At 41.3% G+C, this 22,362-nt stretch overlaps 3 protein-coding genes across 3 annotated transcripts; all 3 read right to left on the reverse strand.

The window, feature by feature from the left end:
* Positions 1-484: 484 nt before the first annotated feature.
* On the reverse strand, positions 485-3,507 carry rpl27 (ribosomal protein L27). The gene is made up of 5 exons (XM_070922770.1): positions 3,462-3,507; positions 2,817-2,899; positions 2,357-2,526; positions 1,024-1,134; positions 485-571 (listed from the first exon to the last, which is right to left on the reverse strand). Exons 2-5 carry the CDS (start codon positions 2,895-2,897, stop codon positions 523-525), a joined length of 411 nt encoding a protein of 136 aa, XP_070778871.1. The 5' UTR covers positions 2,898-2,899; positions 3,462-3,507; the 3' UTR covers positions 485-522.
* Positions 3,508-5,794: 2,287 nt separating this feature from the next.
* Positions 5,795-10,212, reverse strand: rundc1 (RUN domain containing 1). The gene is made up of 6 exons (XM_070923807.1): positions 9,814-10,212; positions 8,799-8,807; positions 8,364-8,522; positions 7,554-7,752; positions 7,349-7,444; positions 5,795-6,802 (listed from the first exon to the last, which is right to left on the reverse strand). The coding sequence occupies exons 1-6, from the start codon at positions 10,210-10,212 to the stop codon at positions 5,940-5,942; spliced, it is 1,725 nt and encodes a 574-aa protein (XP_070779908.1). The 3' UTR covers positions 5,795-5,939.
* A 1,711-nt stretch (positions 10,213-11,923) lies between these two features.
* On the reverse strand, positions 11,924-22,273 carry grna (granulin a). Its single transcript, XM_070922817.1, has 18 exons — positions 22,195-22,273; positions 21,410-21,550; positions 20,134-20,271; positions 19,898-20,026; positions 19,328-19,409; positions 19,128-19,234; positions 18,776-18,929; positions 18,536-18,667; positions 17,521-17,618; positions 17,193-17,429; positions 16,737-16,896; positions 15,978-16,075; positions 15,650-15,886; positions 14,997-15,353; positions 13,649-13,885; positions 13,224-13,481; positions 12,502-12,636; positions 11,924-12,018 (listed from the first exon to the last, which is right to left on the reverse strand). The coding sequence occupies exons 2-18, from the start codon at positions 21,548-21,550 to the stop codon at positions 11,977-11,979; spliced, it is 2,742 nt and encodes a 913-aa protein (XP_070778918.1). The 5' UTR covers positions 22,195-22,273; the 3' UTR covers positions 11,924-11,976.
* Between the last annotated feature and the right edge of the window lie 89 nt (positions 22,274-22,362).

Below are 22,362 nucleotides of genomic sequence, written 5' to 3' on the forward strand. Positions count from 1 at the left end.
TCACCACAGACATAATACTGAAAAACACATTCAAGCCGTTTACAGAATTAAACGGTTAACTTGCTTAATTATTATTGCTTATTACTCAACATATAGCACTGGTGTACTGCCAGTTTTTATTCTATTGTGGATAAAAAAAACCTTGATTACAAAGCATGAAGTAGGCCTACTGAATGTCACCATGTAATTATTTGATCGACAGCTTGTTTAGTGAGAAAATATGGATTATGTGTGTGAATGTTTGCCTGGGTGAAAATCTATTGGTGCCATTACAATACTAATCAATTTCATGTGGATACATTGTGTGAAAGGTTGAAATCCCACCCAGTCAGGTGTGATTTGATAACACTTTCATGCTAAGATATCCGACAAAGATAAAATTGATGGCATCACTACATTAAATCTGTTTTTTATTCACACGCCACGTTTTCCTCTGATACAATTCAAAACATAAAACATGTCAATAAAGACTCAACAGTCAAACTCCATTTTTTAAACATTTATTTGTGAAACCGAGCGAAGTTAGAATCTGAGCTTCTGGAAGAACCACTTGTTCTTGCCCGTCTTGTACCTGGAAACAGAACAAACAAACATTTATTCTGACAACATATTACAGAACTGAGATGTGTGACCAAGATTAACTGCCTCACGTCTGGGCAACTAATCTAAACTAGTATCTCACAATCTATATCGATCGGAAGGCTTTTTTGGTCTAATTATTAATGGATGCTATCAGGAAGAGTATTCCAACAACAAACAAATGATGCATTCACAAAAGACGCGATTCTATGAGCGGCAGGATGTAAGGCGTGTCACGTCACCAGCAGGCTGAAGGCAACACTTCTGGTTGGTTTGTACCGATCAACATGAACTAGTAGTTAAGTGACACAGTTCTGCCATTATTTGTAAGAAGGTCCAATCAGAACCCGATGCACACTGAACTTTGAGAACTGATCATTTCAGTTGTCCTCTGAAGCCTTTCAAGTGATGTTAAATAAATAAATAAAAACTACATGGACTCACCTCTCCTCAAACTTGACCTTGGCCTCCCGCCTGGCTTTGCGCTTGAGAGCAGGATCCCTGAAGACGTCCTTGTTGACAACAGTTTTGTCCAGAGGAATATCCACAGAGTATCTGAAGAAAAAGGAGGGCAACGATGAAAAGGTGCTTAAACCCTCCACTCATCCAAGGAATACTGAGCAGAATGGCTTTCTTTAGCCTGCTTTACATCTGTCCAAGTCCTCATTTACAACTGGAAGCTTGTTGATGCAACCCAGCAGTTTCACACTAGAAACGCAAAGTGTCTCAAACAACAGCAGCTGGATGGCACCTAAAGAAGATGAGCATTACTGTCTCACTGCTCAGATTTACAGAGTGTCCCAATGACAAACTGGTAATCGGATCATAAACCTGCTCATCTAATCTGTTTGTGCTTCAGTCCACATCTTGTACACACAGGAATTCAACAGGTATTTGAAGTTAAGCAGCCTCATACGGCTGATAAACCGCAACATTTTAGCCACAACATACATATTAAGTCAATAGCTTTTTAACTTTATCTCACTGTTCTACAAAGTGTTTAATTTGTCATGTTCAATGTTCCAATTTAAGTAAATTCAGATTTACATTTCCTTACAAATAGATCATCCAATTTACCTCAAATCACATCTCAATTTCCTGCATCAGGGCTACAACATTTTAACTTATGGTTAAAAACTTGGTCAGTAGTGTTGCATTAAGTCTTTTTTTCATTTTAAGTTCTGTTTACAATATCCTCAATTACCCTGAACATAGAAACACAAAGGTGTCTCCTGGTTAATTCAATGATGTCTAGGTTTATTATACCATCAGTTTTAGTATCTGACAAGAGGTTTCTTCCCAGTTTAATATAACAGTTAGCTCTAAATGTGACACTACCCTGTTATTGAGAAGCAGCCCGTCAGAAGCATGAATCAGTGCTGCAGCAAATTCTGAATGCTTTGTCGATGCAGTTGGGAACAAAACATTGATACACAGCTGCAGAATTTAGACAAAAATCACAGAAAACATGAAAGCAATTAATGTTTTAAATGCATTGTTGGAGTTGCAGTTGACTTCTGTCCACAGGCTTGTACCTTTAACTTTTTAATCAAACATACTCTAACAGTTGCTCATCTTTAACACTGATGATTTCACCAGTGTTTCATGTGCATCTTGAAGTGCTTCAACTATACAACTATTTCGCAAGACATTTTGCTTGATCTACTTTGTATCATTTACTTAAATTATGCCACCACACATACGTAGAATATCAAACACTCCCAGCACTTTAAATTCAAGTAAAACTATATAATAAGTATAGACACCGGACACTGACCTGGTGGGCATGAGGTGGTTATAGTTGAACACCTTGACGAAGGCCTTGATCTTGGACCTCTTGGCGATCTTCTTCTTGCCCATGGTTGTGGTCACCTTACGGGGATAGCGGTCGATGCCTGCGACCAGAGCGTGGCTGTAAGGACGGTCGGTTGTGCCATCATCAATGTTCTGCAAAGACACGTGAATTAGTGACTGATATCAGGCAGACACGGACCATCCACAGTGACACATCAGCTCTGCAGCTTTGACAACATTCCTGCAATTTTACATACTTAGTAGAGATTTGAATTAGGTTAAGAGTTACTGACCATTGACTACAGTAACTCCTTTATTGATAAACACGGGAGCCCAGACAGTAAATGACCTGGTGTACATATTCAGGGAAATGCGTTTTGTAGATAATTCATTCATTTGGCTCATTAAGCAGCAGACAACATCCACCCAGAGCCATGTTTTACCTTGACGATAACAGCTTTGCGCCCGGCGTAGCGTCCAGCTAGGACCATCACCACCTTCCCAGGCTTCATGAACTTGCCCATTTCTGCCACAAAGAAAACACGGTCAACCACTTTATCGCCACAGCAGATTCAAGACTTCACATGCAACACTGCTGATGTGAAACTGGCCAAGTCTAACACCGAAACGTGGGGAGACTTTAGGTTCAGTTAGTTGTAGCTGGCGGACTATCTGGCTATGTTAGCATTAGCCGCCAGCTAGGACACTGCTTCCAGGTAACGGTCAGCTTGAAACATTTATTTCGCTCTTAGACAAGTCAAAGACACTGTTAGCGCTGGTTAATAACTAAACTACATCAAATGGCACACTGCGCAGTCTGGACATATACAACTTAGCCCCTTTAACAGACGGTTTAGGTGGAGACTGTGCTCCTACATCAAGGAAGCTGCCATGTTGAAATGAGCACTTCAGAGACGAACCGCTGCTGTAACTGCTCGTTTTCTGCCTTTGTCAATTAAAAATACACGAAAATAACAGACACATCTTAGCTAAATGAGTGATTGTCGTATGTGTGATGTGATAAAAACTGTAAAAATGACCAGATTTGGAGCGATGGTTTAAGATTGTTTCAAGGGAAATTCACTCACTGATGCTGTTCTACGGCCACCGCTAACAGGAAAGGAAGTACGGAAGGTTTTTGTCAACTTTGACCCTACCGACAGACGTACGTCACTTCCGGGTGTGATTTAGTGTTGGTAAAGAGGAGCGAGTTTATAAAATCATTTTAAATATTAAAACGACTCATAAATCAGACATCTCACATATTATTAATACAGATGCTTTACAGTATATGTTTATTCTGTAATAATTTACTTCTACTTACTTTTTACTTTTTTGGCGCAAATAAGTGTGTGTGAACTGAACAAACACTCAGTCTCCGTCTAAGTCTTCGCTGTTCCTCGTAATGATGGTAGTGGTACCTCCCTCATTTTATTACGATTTTAAAGGGATTTTAAATAGCTGTAATAATCTGCATCAGAGAAGAAGGGAAAAATCCACCACAGTTCTTAAGCAAATAAATAGTTAATGATTAAATAAACACAATTCTTATCTCCCAATACCTCCTAAGAAAAGCAATAAACATGGAATTAAAAATGTGGAGAATTTGCAGAAAACTACTTTTATGTTTGTTATTCCAGACAAATTAAATGCATCACAAAATCTTACATAGTAAATATCCCAAAAACTTATATATTTTTATATAAGTTATTGAAGATTATAGAAGATAAAGTCCCTAAAACAAATACATAATGGAACGTTTGTATATTTAAGCATAGTTTTTAAGTATTTTGTATTTAATGAATGTAACGGATGTCTTATTCAGGATGTTCTGTCATCCTCGTTCTGCGTAAAATGTTTTAAAGTAAAGTTTGGAAAAAATGGTTTCCCATTAAAACAACACAGAATTGTTTCTTGACTTTTTAAAACTGAAAGGATAAAGACTCATAAGCAGCAGAGCGGTTCATTTACTATGTTTAATTCGTTTACAGCTGTAGGTATGCACTAAACATGATAAAACCAAAAAATAAACACAATTCATATCTCTCAATATATTATTTGTGATTTAAGCGATTAAATAAAAATAACATAAATAGCACAATTTAAATGATTCAGTGTGTCTATTGTTCCCAGACTGAACAACTAGTGTTCAACAAAGTGTTCTGATATGTTCTACCTACTTCAGAGTTGAGCTAAAACATGCTATCCAATAAATAAATGTCTCTTTCCATAAATCACAACAACAAAAATGGGAAATAATATCGGATTAAATTGACTACACATCGCCCAAACAGGACACAAAGTTTACATTTACACAGAAACATAAAATAAAGGCGCACTCAAGTCACAAAGTGCACCGTTATGGAATCAGGTTTTTATCTCAGGGAATACAAACGCAGTGATCTTTTATCAGCACGATAACTCTCAGAGGTTTGGGCCCAGGAACACAGAAGTGTCAATCCCATAAACAGGAGGGAAACATACCGCAGATATAAACTAACTTTAGTTTAATAGCATCTATGGTTTTTACATTCAGTATTTAAGGATATAATGCGTGCAACTCAGCTGTCTCAGGAACATAAAAACTAATTTCTCTGGAAAGAAAAACAGGAAATAAAACCAAACTTAGCTACTACAGCTATTACATCATTAAATAAATCCCTATCATACAATATCACTGTCATTTAATTCTAACTGAACCTGGAATATGAGAAAAGCAGCAGTTCATACAGGGTCTAACTGTTGTTCACACACCAGGAGATAACAGCTTCAGAGGTTTAAAATGGAGTTGAGAGCTGCATAACGTCTCACAACACTTTACATCACGTTTGCATCATGATGGAAACTGTAAGACATTTTTCATTTCAAGCTGACCTGAGTGCTGCCGTTTCACTTTCGGATCAACCAATGTGCTACACATGATTTACCCCCTAAATTAAAACTCCCTAACAGAAGTCGCTGTACTTCTCAATGTGAACAGTGGAGCAGTTCAGGGGCCCAACACATCACAAGCTCCTGGTTACTGTGTAGAAGTCACAGTAGTCAGAAGTGTTGCTGCTCATTATTTTTCTTCCTGGATTGTCAAAGTGGCAACCGCATTACAGTACTGACTACTGTACAGATCCAAGCTCTCTCTTTGCTGCATAGGTTAGGGCACTATCATGTACACGGGGGAATGATGCTGTATGATGAGCACAGGTCGCAAAGGTCAGGAAGGCTTCACTAAAGATGAGGTAATCTCAATCTCCATTCTAAGGCATGTTTATAGTACAAGTAGCATTGTCATCTTGACATTTTGGCATCTTTAACATAGTGGGATATGCAGATAATGGTTGCTTATGGCTTAAGCTCACACAACACAATCATCCATGCATGTACTGTAGACATTACACACTTGCACTTTACTTTACATGGGTGGCTACTTAGATAACCTTTAAAAGGTTACATACTTGAAGCACAAAGTCATGCTTTTGGTCCTGAAGTCTAGGTAAGAGCGTAGCTGATAAAATACTTGGTTTCTGGTGTTTCTTTACTCTTCATGGATTTGCTGCCTCCTTGGTCGGTCCTCAGAAAGCATCCTTAATGTTCTTCAGCTGCCGAACAGCCAGGTCCACTGGGAGGTTGAATTTGAGGTGGCTGATGCGGCCCAGAATTCGCAGGGCTCCTTCGAAGCCGGTCTGGGCCATGTAGCTCCAGGACTGGTAGTGGGGGTGTATCAGAGTCCCAGACTTACACAGCAGGTTGAGCCACGACACCAGCCGCTGCTCGTTCAGAGCCATGCACACCAGCGCTTTGAACTCTGTGTCTGGTCCTCGTTTGTAGCGTCCGTGCTCCTTCAGCACGGTGTGAATGGCCCACAGCAGAGACTGTTTGGGGGTGACGGTCACCGGGCCGCCCCCTACAGGCAGGCTGAAGGACTGCGAAAGCTGGCGGGCAGGTGACTCCACAAAGGCCTTCCCGTTTTTGGAGTTGTAATATTTAACAAAGAGTTCCCATGGGTGAATGGTCTGTGGGGCCGGTCTGTAAGGCAGCAGGCAGGAGATGGGGGCCAGCACCAGGCTCATGGTCTGGGAGGGTGAGAAGAGGCCATGAGCCAACAAGTCTTTCAGAGCAATCGAGAGCTCCTTCCTCACAGACGTCGTCAGCTCGTCTCGAGGTCCCAGCGCCGTGTTGCTGGTGTAGTTGACGACATGTTCGAAGGAGGGCTGTCTGCAAGAGCCCAGCACTCGCACCTTCTCAACGGTTGCCTCCAACCGCTGCAGTAGGGGCCCGTAGTCCTGCCCTGTAGGCTCCTGGGGCCACATGCTCTGGGGAACGTGGCCAGGGGCGCAGCCGAACTGGCTCACAGCGAAGATCTGCAGCACGGCGAGGGCCTTCTGGATCAGCTGCAGGCCGGTCTCTCGCATCTTCTGGGCCTGCTCTGGGTCCACTGCAGTGAGAGGTGGAGAACCAGAAGAATATATTTATATTGGACAGCAACACAGGTGGTTTTGAACACCACCTCCAGTAAACTTGCCTTTTATAGAGAGCATACTTGTTAATACATCTTTAAAAGCAAACATTTGGGTCATTAGTTAAACACTCAGGATTAATCCAGATCTTAACCCCAAATTAGTCACCCCTGAAGTTTAGGATTGAGACAAATTTCTGTCAGATGGGCTGTTGTTTGAATGATCAACAATCTGGCTCTCAGACAATCGGTGGGATTTCTGGCACGTCAGAAATGTTGGTCAGGTTCTGGTTGTGCAGGAAGGCCATTAAAACATGTGAGTCACCACAACATACAAGATGAATGATTCATTCACAGAGCATTCAGTCTTACAGAGAGATTGTCAAAGTATCTTTACCCTGACATGTGGCTCAACAATGGATGGAATGATTGACATTTCTGAGCTCTCAAAAGGCATTCAGTCCGGCATCTGCTGGTTTTATTACTACACACATTAAATGTTAGTGGCAGTTTGAACTGACTGACCTTTCTTCTTCACTCCTGGAGTTCTGTTGTTGGTCCCTGCTGCTTGTGGCTGCTGGCTGTGTGCACCATCTGATAAGAGAGGGTTCCCCACCTCATCTTTTGGAAGGAAAAGCAAAGTTTCATTAAACCAATAAAACAAAATGATGAAATTGTGAAATGAAAACAAACGAGCAGCCACTGCAATGACAGTTATGAGACTGTGTACCCTGGATGAAGTTGATGAACATCTCCAGGTCTCTGATCTGGGTTTTGAGCTGATCCACCAGCTGCTCTTTGACCCTGGCTGGGTTCACTATCTGAGCAATGGCAGCATCCACTCTCTGTCTCAGCTCCTCGGGCGTCAAGTTCCCGATGTCCTCGTTCAGGTTCACATCCAGCTTTTTGATCAACTCGTCAATGATGACCTGAAATGTAAGACAGGTTGATGGTTAAGCTAGCTTCTTATTCGGGAAGTCAAAGCAAAACTAATGACATTCCCATCAGCCTCAGCTGTACTTTGTGCTTGGTGCTAATTAGCATATCGTAGCATGCTAACACGCCAAACTAATAACTGATGTTAGCACTAAGCTCAAAGCACAGCTGTGCCCGAGTGCAGCCTCACAGAGCCGACAGCATGAGGAGAAATAATAGAAACGTTACAGAAGCAGATTTTGAATGGGTCACATGTGTTTGGACAAGCTTTCCAAACACATTATCTATCTGAGAAACACAACTGTATAATTACACTAAAGCCTGAAGCATTTTAAGAGGTTTGACTTGTTACACCTGATCTGTAACAGGTAAACAACACATTATGTGCTCAACTTAACAGACAGGCAGGTGGATTTAACACAAGCTTGTAGATTATATCTGTTGAGTCACTTTGGGGTGTTGTAACTATCACTTTCTGTAAAATAACAAGCAATTCATAAGTACGAGGATTGACGGCTGGTCAGGCAGCCTGAAGCCGATACGTCACATCAACATGTGACAGGATTAAAAACTGTGTCAGCGGCGAGTATTTCCACAGTCCCACCTTCTGTCTCTCCATGACGACAGACTGCGGCAGCGAGTCGTAGCTGCCCTCCTGATAGGCGAAGCGCTCCAGATCATCCAGCTGTGTCTTCAGTTGGAAAATGAGATCCTTCTGTTTTTCCCTCTGAGCCTCCAGGCGCTCCCTCTTCTCCCTCTCACTCTGACAGACAAAACACACACAATGATTTTAATTTCCACAGACAGAGAACAGCGTGTACAAGATCTTTCTGCTACTGATACCAATATCAATAAAGATTGTAATTCAGTTCGCTTTAACAGCTTTTTGCAGTAAATATGTATTAAAGTTTGATACACAATGAGGATCACTGAGAGCACGGGTGGGATTACTGTCAGCAGTTTATCAAACAGTCAGATGCACCTTTTATTACTTGTGTCACAACATTTACACAAAAGAGACACGAGGTATCATACTCACCAGATCCCTCTGTAAGTAAAGCATGTGATGAGGGAGAAATAACATTAAAAAAAGACCTTCAGGGTGAAGTATATAAATATATATATGAGCAACAACGGCAAACAATTATTATGTGAGGCCGAGGATTTGCTTCAGTTAAGATTAAATGTAAAGAGGCAGGGAGTAAACAATGGCAGGAACAAAGCAGGTGGCTTCAACACCGTTGTGTACACAGAAGCCTTTATTAAACAGATAGTGATCTGCTGGAGGCATCTACATTCACCCTGTAGAGCCGAGAGTCACACACGTGCGGCGGAAAGCAACGTTTTCCAGCCGAGATAAGAAATCTCGGGGAACAAAACAGAGGTGGGCGCAGCAGCCTGGAGTGTGACGCAACAAGCACACTTTAATCAGCTTCAATAAGAAACCTCACAGCCACTGAGGTGACGGTTCAACACCACATAGACTCACTGTGTGTGTGTGTGTCTTGATTTATATCTATGCATTTATATCTGAATATTTCAGTGAGTACAGAGTGTCCATGTCTGAGTGTTAAATATCTCTGTGAGGATCTACACGACTGAATGAATGCTGACTAGTCCTGCAAATACTTTCATTTCCATTTATCTAAATAATATTTACATTTAAAATAATTTATCTTATTATTTTCTCAAGTTATTGATTATTACTGGTTTATAAATGTCAAAATCTCTAGGTGATGTTTGCAAATTGCCTGTTTTGTCCAATTAACTATCACAAAGACACAGAAAAGCACCACATCCTCTCAGTTAAGAGGCTGGCAGCAGGGACTGTTCTGCACTTCTGCCTCAATTATCAGAATAGTTACAGTTTATTTTTCTGTCCATTGACTGATCGATTAATCAACAACTTATTTCAGCTCCAATGCTGCAGTCTGACACTGGAAACACGTAACAGGGATCATTGAAATAGGAATAAGTAAATGAAAGACTGCACTCAGAGTGTGTAGGATCATGGTGGTTATATTTCACGGTCAAATCAAGACCAGAAACCTCACCGAGTTCTCCAGCTGTTTGGCATCCTGAGCTCTGCAGCCCACCACATGCGGGCAGCCCCTGAAGGCGAACTCCTCCAGCTCGGCCAGCATCCTCTCCTTCTCCTCGCTCTGGGCGTGAACTATCTGCTTCAGTCGGAACTGAACCTGAGCAAAGTGTGAGGTGAGGGCGAGGAGAGAGGAGTTCAACAAGTCCTGCTCCTCTTCCAGCTTCTCCAGCCTGACGGCCATTTCCTCATCGGTGGCCGAGGACGAGCCTCTCTGCGTCGGCTGGCCAGCGCACCCGCTCCCGCTCTCGCTCTCATCCTCGGGACTGGCCACAGCGCCCACCGGTGCCCATCGCTCCCCTGCGCCGGCGAAAACAGCCTCGCTGTCGGAGGCTGACAGCTCCTCTGTGGACATTTTGGACGACGGAGTTTACTCCAGATGTTTAACTACGTCGCCAGGTTATTAACTCTCTGCTCCAGATGCTTTGTTTCCGTCTGTTGCGCAGACAACAACAAGGCTCACCACCGGAGAAACAGGTGTATCGCCATCTTGGGAAGGATGATTCATACGTCAAAGCGGAGACACGTCAAGACACCTGGAGGCCACTAGAAAGATACCGGAAGTGTAGCACGTTTGTCTTCATAATAAAAGCATCCCTTAAAATGTTTAAATCTCGATTTAAATCAGGTCCGTTACTTAAATAAAAGAAGCACTACTACTACAATAGCCACAAAAATGCCACAAAATACTCAATTACAAGTAAAATCCCTGCATTAAAAACGTTAAATGTTAAATGTGAAAAGTACATATCTATAACTATAAATCGCAAAATGATAATACTACGTTTCACCACTGGGTAAGGTACTGTACATTCATTGTGAAAAATAAATAAATAAATCATATATTTATGCCCCCCACAATTTTAGATTTGCATTGAAATTATAGTGAAGACATCAGAAATTTTGTATAACAATATAAATAACTATATTATTTTAGGGAAATGTTTTTGTCACTAAATGAGTTAGTTAAGTTTTCAGCTACATATATTCATAATACATTATTTGTTGTAGAATGTGTGAAATTGCTACATATATATTATAAATATACAATACAATAATACAATATACGTAAGAATGTATTTGATTGTGTTGTTTAGAATCAGAATCTGATTAAACAACACAATCAAATACATTCTTAGGTATATTGTATTATTATTCATCCTTATACCCATACTACCTTTATTTATATTATGTATTGTAAGCACATCATGGCGGCCGGAGTTTCACTACTGCATCTCTGTATCTAGGTTTCATATGCACAAATATTTTTACAATTCATTTGTATAGTTTAAAGTATTGTAATGTATAGATTTTTAATGTGATCTCTCTATTTTATTTAATTTCTTGTTTAATTTCTGGTGTATTTACGGGATGGATATTTTAAAAAATTGTATTAAATGGTTACTTTTTATATATATTTATATACACACCTGTTTTTTTCACCTACTTGTTTGCACATAATAGTTTATTTTTATGTATCTTTGTTCAGCTTTGTTGTCCTTGCTTTTAGCTGTATGTCTATTTCTATTTTCCTGTGAATTGTTCTTGGTACTGTGAGTAAGCACACTGAGATTATCATTACTATGTGTACCCATACTTGGCTGATAAAACAGATTCTGATGACTTAAAAGAAACACGTTTGCCCTATTTTAGACTTTTATTTTGAATAGTTTAACCGGAAGCTTGGATTTCTACTTCCACAGAGCTTCACACTGCTCACTAAGGGGAGGCCCGATAAACCCAAATAATAATCAGAAGTCACTAAAAAAAAAAACCTGACGTCAAAAAGGATCAAACAGTATGACGTCAGCCTAAAAAGTGGAATTCCATCCCGGAAGTAAGAATATGGAAAAACAGGCTGCTATCATTGACTTACATTTTAAGTGCTCTCTTTTATTTACACGTTTCTACTTTTGTTGCCACACAACCATAAACATTTGCATGAGATTCACAAACGGATGAATTTTATTTATTTATAGTGTGATGACATACACTCCATGGCGGTTAATTCTCTTGATAGAAACAGATGCCTCACTATAGGACTCCCACAAGAATGATTTGACAAGTTGTAATGTTGTAACATCTTGTTTATTAGTTTTGTGGATAAATCCTCAAGAAATTAAGCAGCACCAAGCGTGTATTTCTCCATGTCCGCCTCGTGCTGTGTGTGAAATTAAGTGATGACAAGATGCACAAAATTAAAACACATTTGATGAATAAGTCATTACAGATTATGCCACACAGATACCTCAACACTCGGATAAACCAAGTGCTGACGAGAAAACAGATTCATATTTGTGTATTAGGTTGAATGTTGAATTACTGATTTGCAACAAAAGGCAGCTGAAGCAGAACATACAGAAACAGATAACTGACTGTATTAAATCATATTGCTATGGAGTGTTTCAGGCGAGTAGAGTTTCAAGACCTATAAACGTAAAAACTGAACTTGTTGCATGTAGTTGTTGCAACTCTGAGATCACAGTACATCTTAGCCCCAAGTGCAATTCAATTTCACCGTGTCGCCTTCACCTTTCACTGTCCTCTACAAACAAAGCATTTAACAATCATCATCCCTTTACATTATTTTCCATTGGTGCGTTGCATGCAGAAACAAATGACAGCACAGATGTTGTCACACTACCAGAGCTCTCTTTCTGTTGGCGACGAACACGTGCCAGTTGAACCAGTGGAGCCTGGTGTTCTGGATGCAATCCCCACCTTCAGTGCAGGTGTAGCCGCTTTCACAGCAGTGCATCATGTCGCTGCAGCACACCGCCTGTGTTAGAGCACAAAGGAAGGAAGGTGAAACACTGTCAGCTGGTGGTGGAAGAAACAACCAGGTGCTTTAGTTAAAGCAGCAATACTACAGTATAAACACACTCTATTACATCATACTGTATAAGCTCCTCTCATGTTTTGTATGCAGACACCTCCATTTGTATGTGGTTACGTTCCACCACAGACTTAACAGCTTCAATAAGGTCACAATAAAGGTTTATATTTTCTAGGATAATTTAGCAAAGTATGAGAAACCGTTTTGAATTATTTTGTGACACAAACCAATAATTAAAGATCGATGACATGACAGCCATTGACTCTGCCTGATGGGAAAAGAAAAAGCTTGACATTCACTTGTTAATTAGTGAGCTTTAGAGGTGCTGGTCGGTGGATTTCATTACCTTAAGACAAAGCCAGGCTAGCTGTTTCCCCGTTTTCTTTATGCTAAGCTAAGCTAACCAGCTGCCCGCAGTAGCTTCATATTTATTGTACAGATGTGAGAGTGGTATCAATCTTCTCATCTAACTCTCTGCAAAATGTTGAACTATTCTTTCAAAAGGTTGAAGATATTACTGTATATCATACATTAGGAAAAGGACAGCAGCCCCAGGAAGTAGCAGATATCTTGCAGCAGGTCTGTCCATCTTGGCATCTGGACTGGTCATCACACTGGACATCTCTGAGCTTTAGGGGACTGAGCTGGTGTTGATATTCAGGTAGATACACCGGTGTCAGTGGGACGGAGTCCAGCTGCAGCTGGATGACCTTCTGACAGGCGTTAGAGGCAACGTTACAGGTGTAACCCTGCGGGCAGCAGTGCTCCTTATCTGGGCAGCACACAGCCTACAGACACAGCATGCATGAGGTTAGTGACAATGACATCCCTTCTTTTACATACACTGATAGTGCAGCTTATATTTTCATGTCAAAGTAGTTGTACGTGTCACAATAATCTCTCCACACACACACACACACACACACACACACACACACACACACACAGCTCTCACATTTTGCAGCGGGCAGCAGCCCCACTCGCCCGTTAACAGCTTGCAGCAGGTGGTGTGTTCGGGACACTGATTCAGACCGTCGCACTCCACAGAGGTGGGAGCAGCCTGCATGCTGAGGGTGGCTGGAAGCTTGGTGTACCATGGAATCACCACTTCTCCTTTGATGCACGAGGTCCCTTGCTCATCGCATTTGTAGTGGGTGGGGCAGCAGTGGTTCCCATCAGCGCAGCACACCGCCTGGGGAGAAGTGAGAGTGGAAGTTCTGCTTTCACATCATTGATCCTGTTTTCCAGTTCTCCTTTCAATGAATGAACTTAGAATAGAGAAAACGAGTGCTGTAGATCTCTTACAACTTTAAAAACTACCAGAGTTAACCAAAGTTTTGAGTTTTGTCTTAAAAGTCTCAATGGAGGCGGAACATTTAATCGTGAGAGGAAAGCTATTCCACAGTTTTAGTGCTGCCACAGCAAAGGCACGATCTCCCTTACCCACTAGCCTCGATCGTGGGACAGTTAAAAGCAGTTGTTCAGAGGATCTGAGAGGCCTAGAGTTGGAGTAGGGGCAGGGAAGTTCTGGCATGTACAGGGGTACCAGCCCAAGTATGGCTTCATCATCACCTTTACAGGTGGTACAGTATGTTGAATGTGTTAGCAAACAGATGTTTATTGACAAATCCAGCAGTTACAGAACATGATCATTCAGTTGGAGTTCGTGTTTCTGTCCACTGATAAATGCAAGTCCAATATTCACTCTCTGTTAGCTCTGTTTTTGGTCTCTGGCTTTTCAACTGCTAAATGCTCCACCATGTTCACCAGCCAGCTAGTCTCTAATTGTACGACCCCTTTCACATTACACACAGTAATTTGATCCACTGTTCATGTAAATATGTTGATTATAGCCGCTTTAAGTAAGTTATGAAACAAAAATACCATACATTTCAAAGTCTCCAGCTTCTTCAATGCTCAGATTTGCTGCTTTTCATTAAATCGTACAAGCTGAGTTTGTAAATTTGTTGTTATTTTATGACTTTTTATAGACTAAACAATTGTTTGATTAATTTAAATAATTATCACGGTAACACTTTAACCCTCCCTATTTAACTTTTATAAGCAGTATATATTAATTGACAGTTAAAATGTCCTTAATCTTCTTTCAACTACATTATAGAGTTTATTAAATGTTAGCCTCCTTACAAATGCTAAATAGGGGGAGTTAAAGTTTAGTGTTACCATAATCATGTAGTCATATATATGAAGGGCATTCTATGCTACATGCTGGTAAAATCCTTGTTATTGCAGTTTTAAATCTCTGTATTACTGGAGGTCAGAGGTGAAGAAGCAGTGCTCACCTCTGGCAGCGGGCAACAGCCCCACTTCTGAGACGTGGCCATGAAGCAGCAGGTGGTGCCCTGAGGGCAGCTGGTGTGGGCGTCACATTGAACCCTGCCCTCCACTTCTTTACTTTCCTCCTCATCCGTCTTCACCTCGTCCTCCACAGGCTCCTTCCCCCCCTCCCCTGTTTGCTGTGTGTTTGTTACCACTGTACTTTGGGTTGTAGTTGCCGCTGTAGTGGGTGTCGCTGTGGAAAATGCAGGTATCTTGTGTTGCATGGGCATTGAGCCTGAGCCGCTCTGACAGGTGAGCGTGGCCAGGTCACAGGTGGTGCCGGCAGGGCAGCAGTGTTCATGGTCGTCACAACAGACCGCCTTTTCAACGAAATGACAAAAATACTTTCAGTCACAAACAATAAGTGACAGCTGGATGTATGAATTTGCATGAGGAGAGAGAATTGTCAAAGTAACAGCAGTCAAAATCAGTGCTGAAGAGTCGGAAAACGCTCAATTAAAAATGCTCCAATGAATATAAACGTGTTCAAATAAACTACATGACTTTAACTCATGAGTTAAATGAGAAGGCTTAAACCACTTTTATGTAAATATACTCAGCATTAAGCTTTAAAACTGGTTTTAAATCACCAGTGTGTATGTTGCTGTGTGTTTACCTCAGGTAGAGGACAGCAGGCCCAGTCTCCTGTTGTCTTCTTGCAGCAGGTGGTGCCATCAGGACAACTGGAGGTGGAGTCACATGTAACATTCCCCACCTGTGCGCCCTGCCTGGGGATTGTAGGCACCTTCTCGACCCACGGCACAGAGCGTGTGTCGTCATCGCAGGTCTGTGCAGCCAGGTTACATGTCTTACCTTTTGGGCAGCAGTGAATGTAATCTTTACAACAAACAGCCTGGGAATGACATGACGAGAAAGACGAAAAACCGTTAATACATTGGCAACACCTTTAAAATCAATGTTAGGACTGGCAGCCAAAATCATACCTCTGGTAGAGGACAGCAAGCCCACTCGCCCTCTTGGGTTTTACAGCATGTGGTGCCATCTTGACAGGCTGCAGTTTCATTACAGGGGACATCATTGCCTGGAAAGAAAATACCAATAGTAACGTTCCCTACATATCTGAAATCTGCACTCATGCTGAGAAAAAAAGCACAGAGGAATTGAACATTTTGAACGATTAAAACATGTCACTGGGGCAGTCCAGGTATAATATTGTAACCCCACTATCGCACCTACAAAAGTACATTAATATATGCCAAGTGACCAAAATGTTGATAATGTAACTGTGGTGATAGTGCCTTGATAAAGAATACAGCACAAGTCACATTAGGCAATACTGAGGAGAATTTGTCTCCTAATTGTATTCTCTGCACGCTGCAGTCCTTGTCGTTGACATCTCTGACTGTCATTTGTTTTCTCTGATTCATTTTTTGACTTCCGCCGTGACAGAAAGGACCGTCGGGCCCGACCAGGCCGGATTAAACCGAGGTAATTTTACAATTACAATTTAATGTTACATTTAAAAGGTACCCTGTACAATTATTGACCACTAGTAGCGCTATGGAGCAATGTTTGCAGTGTTTGGATTGGGTGCCCATTTTGTTTATATTGTGCACGTGCGCTGCCTTTGGTTTCACATTATTCTGCTAATGGACAGTTGGTGGCATTAAGACAGAAAGAAACGTCCTCCACAGGCTCCTTCCCCCCCTCCCCTGTTTGCTGTGTGTTTGTTACCACTGTACTTTGGGTTGTAGTTGCCGCTGTAGTGGGTGTCGCTGTGGAAAATGCAGGTATCTTGTGTTGCATGGGCATTGAGCCTGAGCCGCTCTGACAGGTGAGCGTGGCCAGGTCACAGGTGGTGCCGGCAGGGCAGCAGTGTTCATGGTCGTCACAACAGACCGCCTTTTCAACGAAATGACAAAAATACTTTCAGTCACAAACAATAAGTGACAGCTGGATGTATGAATTTGCATGAGGAGAGAGAATTGTCAAAGTAACAGCAGTCAAAATCAGTGCTGAAGAGTCGGAAAACGCTCAATTAAAAATGCTCCAATGAATATAAACGTGTTCAAATAAACTACATGACTTTAACTCATGAGTTAAATGAGAAGGCTTAAACCACTTTTATGTAAATATACTCAGCATTAAGCTTTAAAACTGGTTTTAAATCACCAGTGTGTATGTTGCTGTGTGTTTACCTCAGGTAGAGGACAGCAGGCCCAGTCTCCTGTTGTCTTCTTGCAGCAGGTGGTGCCATCAGGACAACTGGAGGTGGAGTCACATGTAACATTCCCCACCTGTGCGCCCTGCCTGGGGATTGTAGGCACCTTCTCGACCCACGGCACAGAGCAAGTGTCGTCATCGCAGGTCTGTGCAGCCAGGTTACATGTCTTACCTTTTGGGCAGCAGTGAATGTAATCTTTACAACAAACAGCCTGGGAATGACATGACGAGAAAGACGAAAAACCGTTAATACATTGGCAACACCTTTAAAATCAATGTTAGGACTGGCAGCCAAAATCATACCTCTGGTAGAGGACAGCAAGCCCACTCGCCCTCTTGGGTTTTACAGCATGTGGTGCCATCTTGACAGGCTGCAGTTTCATTACAGGGGACATCATTGCCTGGAAAGAAAATACCAATAGTAACGTTCCCTACATATCTGAAATCTGCACTCATGCTGAGAAAAAAAGCACAGAAGAATTGAACATTTTGAACGATTAAAACATGTCACTGGGGCAGTCCAGGTATAATATTGTAACCCCACTAAAAAATAAAAAGAGTACAGCACAAGTCACATTAGGCAATACTGAGGAGAATTTATATTGTGCATGTGCGGTGCCTTTGGTTTCATATTATTCCGCTAATGGACAGTTGGTGGCGTTAACGCAGAAAGAAACGTAGCAATGCACCAACAAAGGCAAGGACGAAGAAGACTGCTAGGAAGCAAACATGGATGTAAACCACGCAGGAGTTAAAAAGTGTTTTAAAGTTTTACGGGGAAGGAAGCACACTCAAGGATACGCGCAGTGCGCTTTGGTGAGAAACACTTAATGTAATGTTTGTTTACAAGAAAACTCCACAGGGCATCTTTAATTTGATATTACATGTTAAAACTGAGCTGACCAGCATTGTAACATACTGACACCTGCCATACTGATGCTTTTGAAAGAAACTTTTTAAACCTCTTGCATCAGATTACCAAAATATGATCCATTACTGATACTATTGCTGATGCCAAACAGCCACTGGTAATGGTAACCCACGACCACCTCACCTACTGCATGCAGGAAGAATACTGCCGTACTTTATTTGAGCCTTGATAGACTTTTGCCAAAGCATAAATTCAGTCTTGTCAAAGCAGGAAATATGTAACATCAACATTTAGCCAGTAAGTCACGCACTCACTGACACGCCTACATTAAATGGAATGCAGCCGTCATTAATGTTATTAATTAAAACTTCTGCTATAAGTACCTTGTCAGCACCTACTGGATCAAAACATCTGCATCTTATGATACGTCTGTGAGAAACAACTCACCTGCAGCTGCCTTAGTGACAGATGACACGGACACTTCCTTCTCTGAGGGAGGAACTGTGTTCACTGGGGTGGCTTCGGGGACTTTTTCTAAGCCACCATTAACAACTGTCTTTGCAGTAACTTGTTCACCCTCTGAAAGTGGAAACACACACAGATCTGCCTGCATGAACACACACTCAATGATTAACCAGAATGAGGAAGTAAGATGCGGCTTTTCAAAAAGACAGAAACAAATGTGACCTTTCTGGTTCTCCCACTCTGCTCTCATCCGGGCAGGGAGTTTGGCCCACATTGGCATCTCTTTTTTGGTAGATGAGGAAATACATTTGTTGTGCTCGACATCACATGTGCTCCCTTCAGGACAGCAGTGTGTCTTATCCTCGCAGCACACAGCCTGTGGAGACAATAGAGACACATGGAGTATCATCTTAGAACCACACGATAGGACACCATAAAGTCACGATAACCAGACATCGACGCAGGACATGCAAATCTATCATTTGACTTTTTCCTCATTCACAATCTTAATTATGCTATGGAATAAGCTGTCACCTTGTGTGTGTCTATAATGAACAGATCAGCCATTTTGTACCTTTGGCAGGGGACAGCATGCCCATCTGCCTTCTGGGGTTTCACAGCAGGTGGTTTCATCTGGACACTCTGACACTCCGTCGCTGCACAGAACTGTAGTCACAAGCTCTGCAACAACATAACAATATAACATCATATTTAAAAATGTGTCTTTGATAAGTTAGATCAACAACAAGCCGGTTGAAAGTAGAAGAGTTTCACCTTTTCTGATGCAGGAGCGGCTGTCTGAACTGCACTGGTGGTCCTCAGGACAGCAGTGTTTCCCATCCGAGCAGGGGACTCCCTGTCAGGGGCCAGGAAATCACTCAGAACAATTCACTTAATAAATCCCATAATTCTTTACTCTACACCTCATAAATCAATATTTCTATAAAGAAACAAGGGTTCAATCTTAACTGTATCACTCAAATAGGGGTAGTAGTTCGACTGATTCCTGTTCAGAACTGCAGCTTCTACATTAAATGCTCCACAACCGCAGAAATCACTTAAAACATTCGTTGTGAAAGTGCTTCGTTTGTCAATGGAACAAAGGTCCATGAAAGGACTTTCATGGTTTTGGTCTTTATTTCCTGTTTTTGTTATTTCTCTTCTTTTACTTGATTTATCTTTTTCATTTCTCCAGTTTGACCCTTAAATTATTTTGTAGCAATTCTTTGGAAAGAAATTTATTACCTGTTATTATCTTTTATTCCTGATAATTGTACCATTATTGGAAAATAATACATTGGTACAGGTTGCATGTTATATCTGTGTTGGACAAGGTTTGATTACCTGAGCTAGGGGACAGCAGCCAAACCTTGTCAAGGCCTTCAGACAGGAAAACTCAGGTGGGCATCGAGACTGATCGGGACAGATGTTGTCGTCTTCCTCCCCCATGTACGTCTTGATCATCCTGAAGGACTGCAGGGACAGGACAGGAAAGGGGAACAATCTTACAGCAGGCACTCACCTTAAATAAGTCTTACTCAGTATTTCATCACGAAGCAGCAGCTGTCTGTTATTCTTACTTTAGAGAGTCTGGGTTGGTCAGCAGAAGCTCTTTCCACCCAGGGGAGGGACACAGTGGTGTTCACACAGCTGGACGAGGCTGTATCACAGATTGTTCCCCCGGGACAGCAATGCATGTGATCCGCACAGCACTCGGCCTACGAGGACAGCAGTAGTAGGAACACTTTGACTACCAAAGTTTTAAACCTGCTATCACACTGGCTAAATGAGGCCTGAGCTTTTATCTGGCCCATAAAGGAGTAAAACACCACTGAGCATGAATAGCACCACTGTACTGCCTTAATTCATTTTATTTATACGAGACTACAAGAGAATGGTTATCTCATATGTACATTTAACTTTGTGATGGAAAAAGTATTCTACTTAAGTTGAAGCACAATGACTTTGCTGGGGTTTATCCTGTTAAGTTAAACGTGCTGCCGTACAGCAGAGAGCAGTAATAAAATATAAGGAAGTAAGTTGATCTATAGAGCACAAAGAGAAACATACCAAATATTGACATAGAGCTTTGGACAAACTTGTATGTAAAAACAAACTTGTATGTAAAAACATATTGCAAGCAACCAAGCTGAGATAGCAGTTACTGCTACTCTGCTATGCTAGGCTAGTTACCTTTTTAGAATGAGTTTAGCTAGCTGTTTTAATTCTCCATTATTCATTATATTATTGGATTTAGCTGCTGGCTTTTTCATGTGGGATAGCAAACTAAATGACCAAGACGCTAGTTCACCAAAACTGATATATTTCAATTACAAGAAACAGTTAAGCGGGGGGAAAGTAAGTACATTTAGCTTTAGTCAAGGCTAACTGTAGCTGTCTCTTGCTAGCTTCAACCGGATTTGGCTCTGTTGCTTTAGCTAGATGTGTAGTTGATTGTTTGGTTTGTTTTAACTGCACATTTAACACGCTGTTTTCTTTGAAATTACACATTTCTATGGCATCAAAATGTTATATTACATTATAAATGTCAACAACTCAGATTGTGGTCTTCACAAAGGTTTGACTAAATGGGAAGTTACTGCATTTTGTCAAATATATCTTAAACTAAGACAAACTTTGTATAAATTGAAAAAAATACACTCTTTTTCTTATCTCTTATGTCTCAGAGTGTAAAAATCACTGATGTGTTGGAACAAGCAGGTGCAGGGTGTCCCTGCGATGTTTCTGTAACTTTTAAACCACTTAGGAGAATATTTAGGGAGAAACTGGGATTTATACATCATCTGAAGAGGCATCAGTAATTGCAGAACATGCAGGTGGTACAACCATGTCTACCTGATCAAACGGGCAGCATTCATAGCCGCTGGCCGGGTCATTGCAGCAGGTTTGACCGTCTTCACATCTCCCTCCATCTGGACACTCATTAGCACCAACCAGAGCCAGGAGAGCCCAACAGATCACAACCCACTTCTGCATCTGCACACAGGGGGACACACAGAGGTCATGACTGACAGGAAAGTGAAAGGTGTGCATGTGGAATCCCTCCTCTGCATTCAACATCAGGAATAATATGTTTGCATTAAATTCAGCATAAACTATTGATCAAAACATTTAAGAGTTTAATAAGCATGATCAGATATGTGACTGTGAAAGCGAATCTCTGTCTGAAGGTTTCAATCATTTTCTTTAAATTCATTTTCTGAAATTGAGTCATACACGCCAAAAACAAAAATGCAAATTTTGTCTGTCTCTGTCTTCATTTATTTCCTGAGACTTACCTCCCTTGGAGGTTTGTTCCTGATTTTGCAGTGAATAAGCAACTCAAACACAATAGGAGGATAGTTTACAATAAATTAACCCGCTTTCAGTTTCGTTTAGTTTGCACATTAGAAGGGAAACGTGTTTGTTTAAAAATCTCGGTTCGCCAGAATAAACTGTGGACATTTTACACAAGAGTATTATTTACAACGCGTAAAAGAAAAACAATCCATCTAAAACTTAAAGTAGTTGTCTTCTGTAAATGTCTGTTATCATTGTCAAACGTCTTTACAATTCACTCAAAGGAGCAAGTATTATGTGAGATTGTCAAGGCTAGAAAAGGAAGTGTATTTTGCTCTTACCTTGGTAAAAGACTGAAGGGCTGTTGTGAGCAGTTAGGTGTTTCAACAATGTCTCACCACTGAATAACACTAATGATAGAACTGTTTTATTGAACACGCCCACGATAGAGAGAGAGAGAGAGAGACAGAGAGACAGAGAGAGAGAGAGAGAGATTTCCCAATTTCCCT

The sequence above is a fragment of the Enoplosus armatus genome, chromosome 17 (assembly GCF_043641665.1).
Source record: "Enoplosus armatus isolate fEnoArm2 chromosome 17, fEnoArm2.hap1, whole genome shotgun sequence".
NCBI classification, from domain to species: domain Eukaryota; kingdom Metazoa; phylum Chordata; class Actinopteri; order Centrarchiformes; family Enoplosidae; genus Enoplosus; species Enoplosus armatus.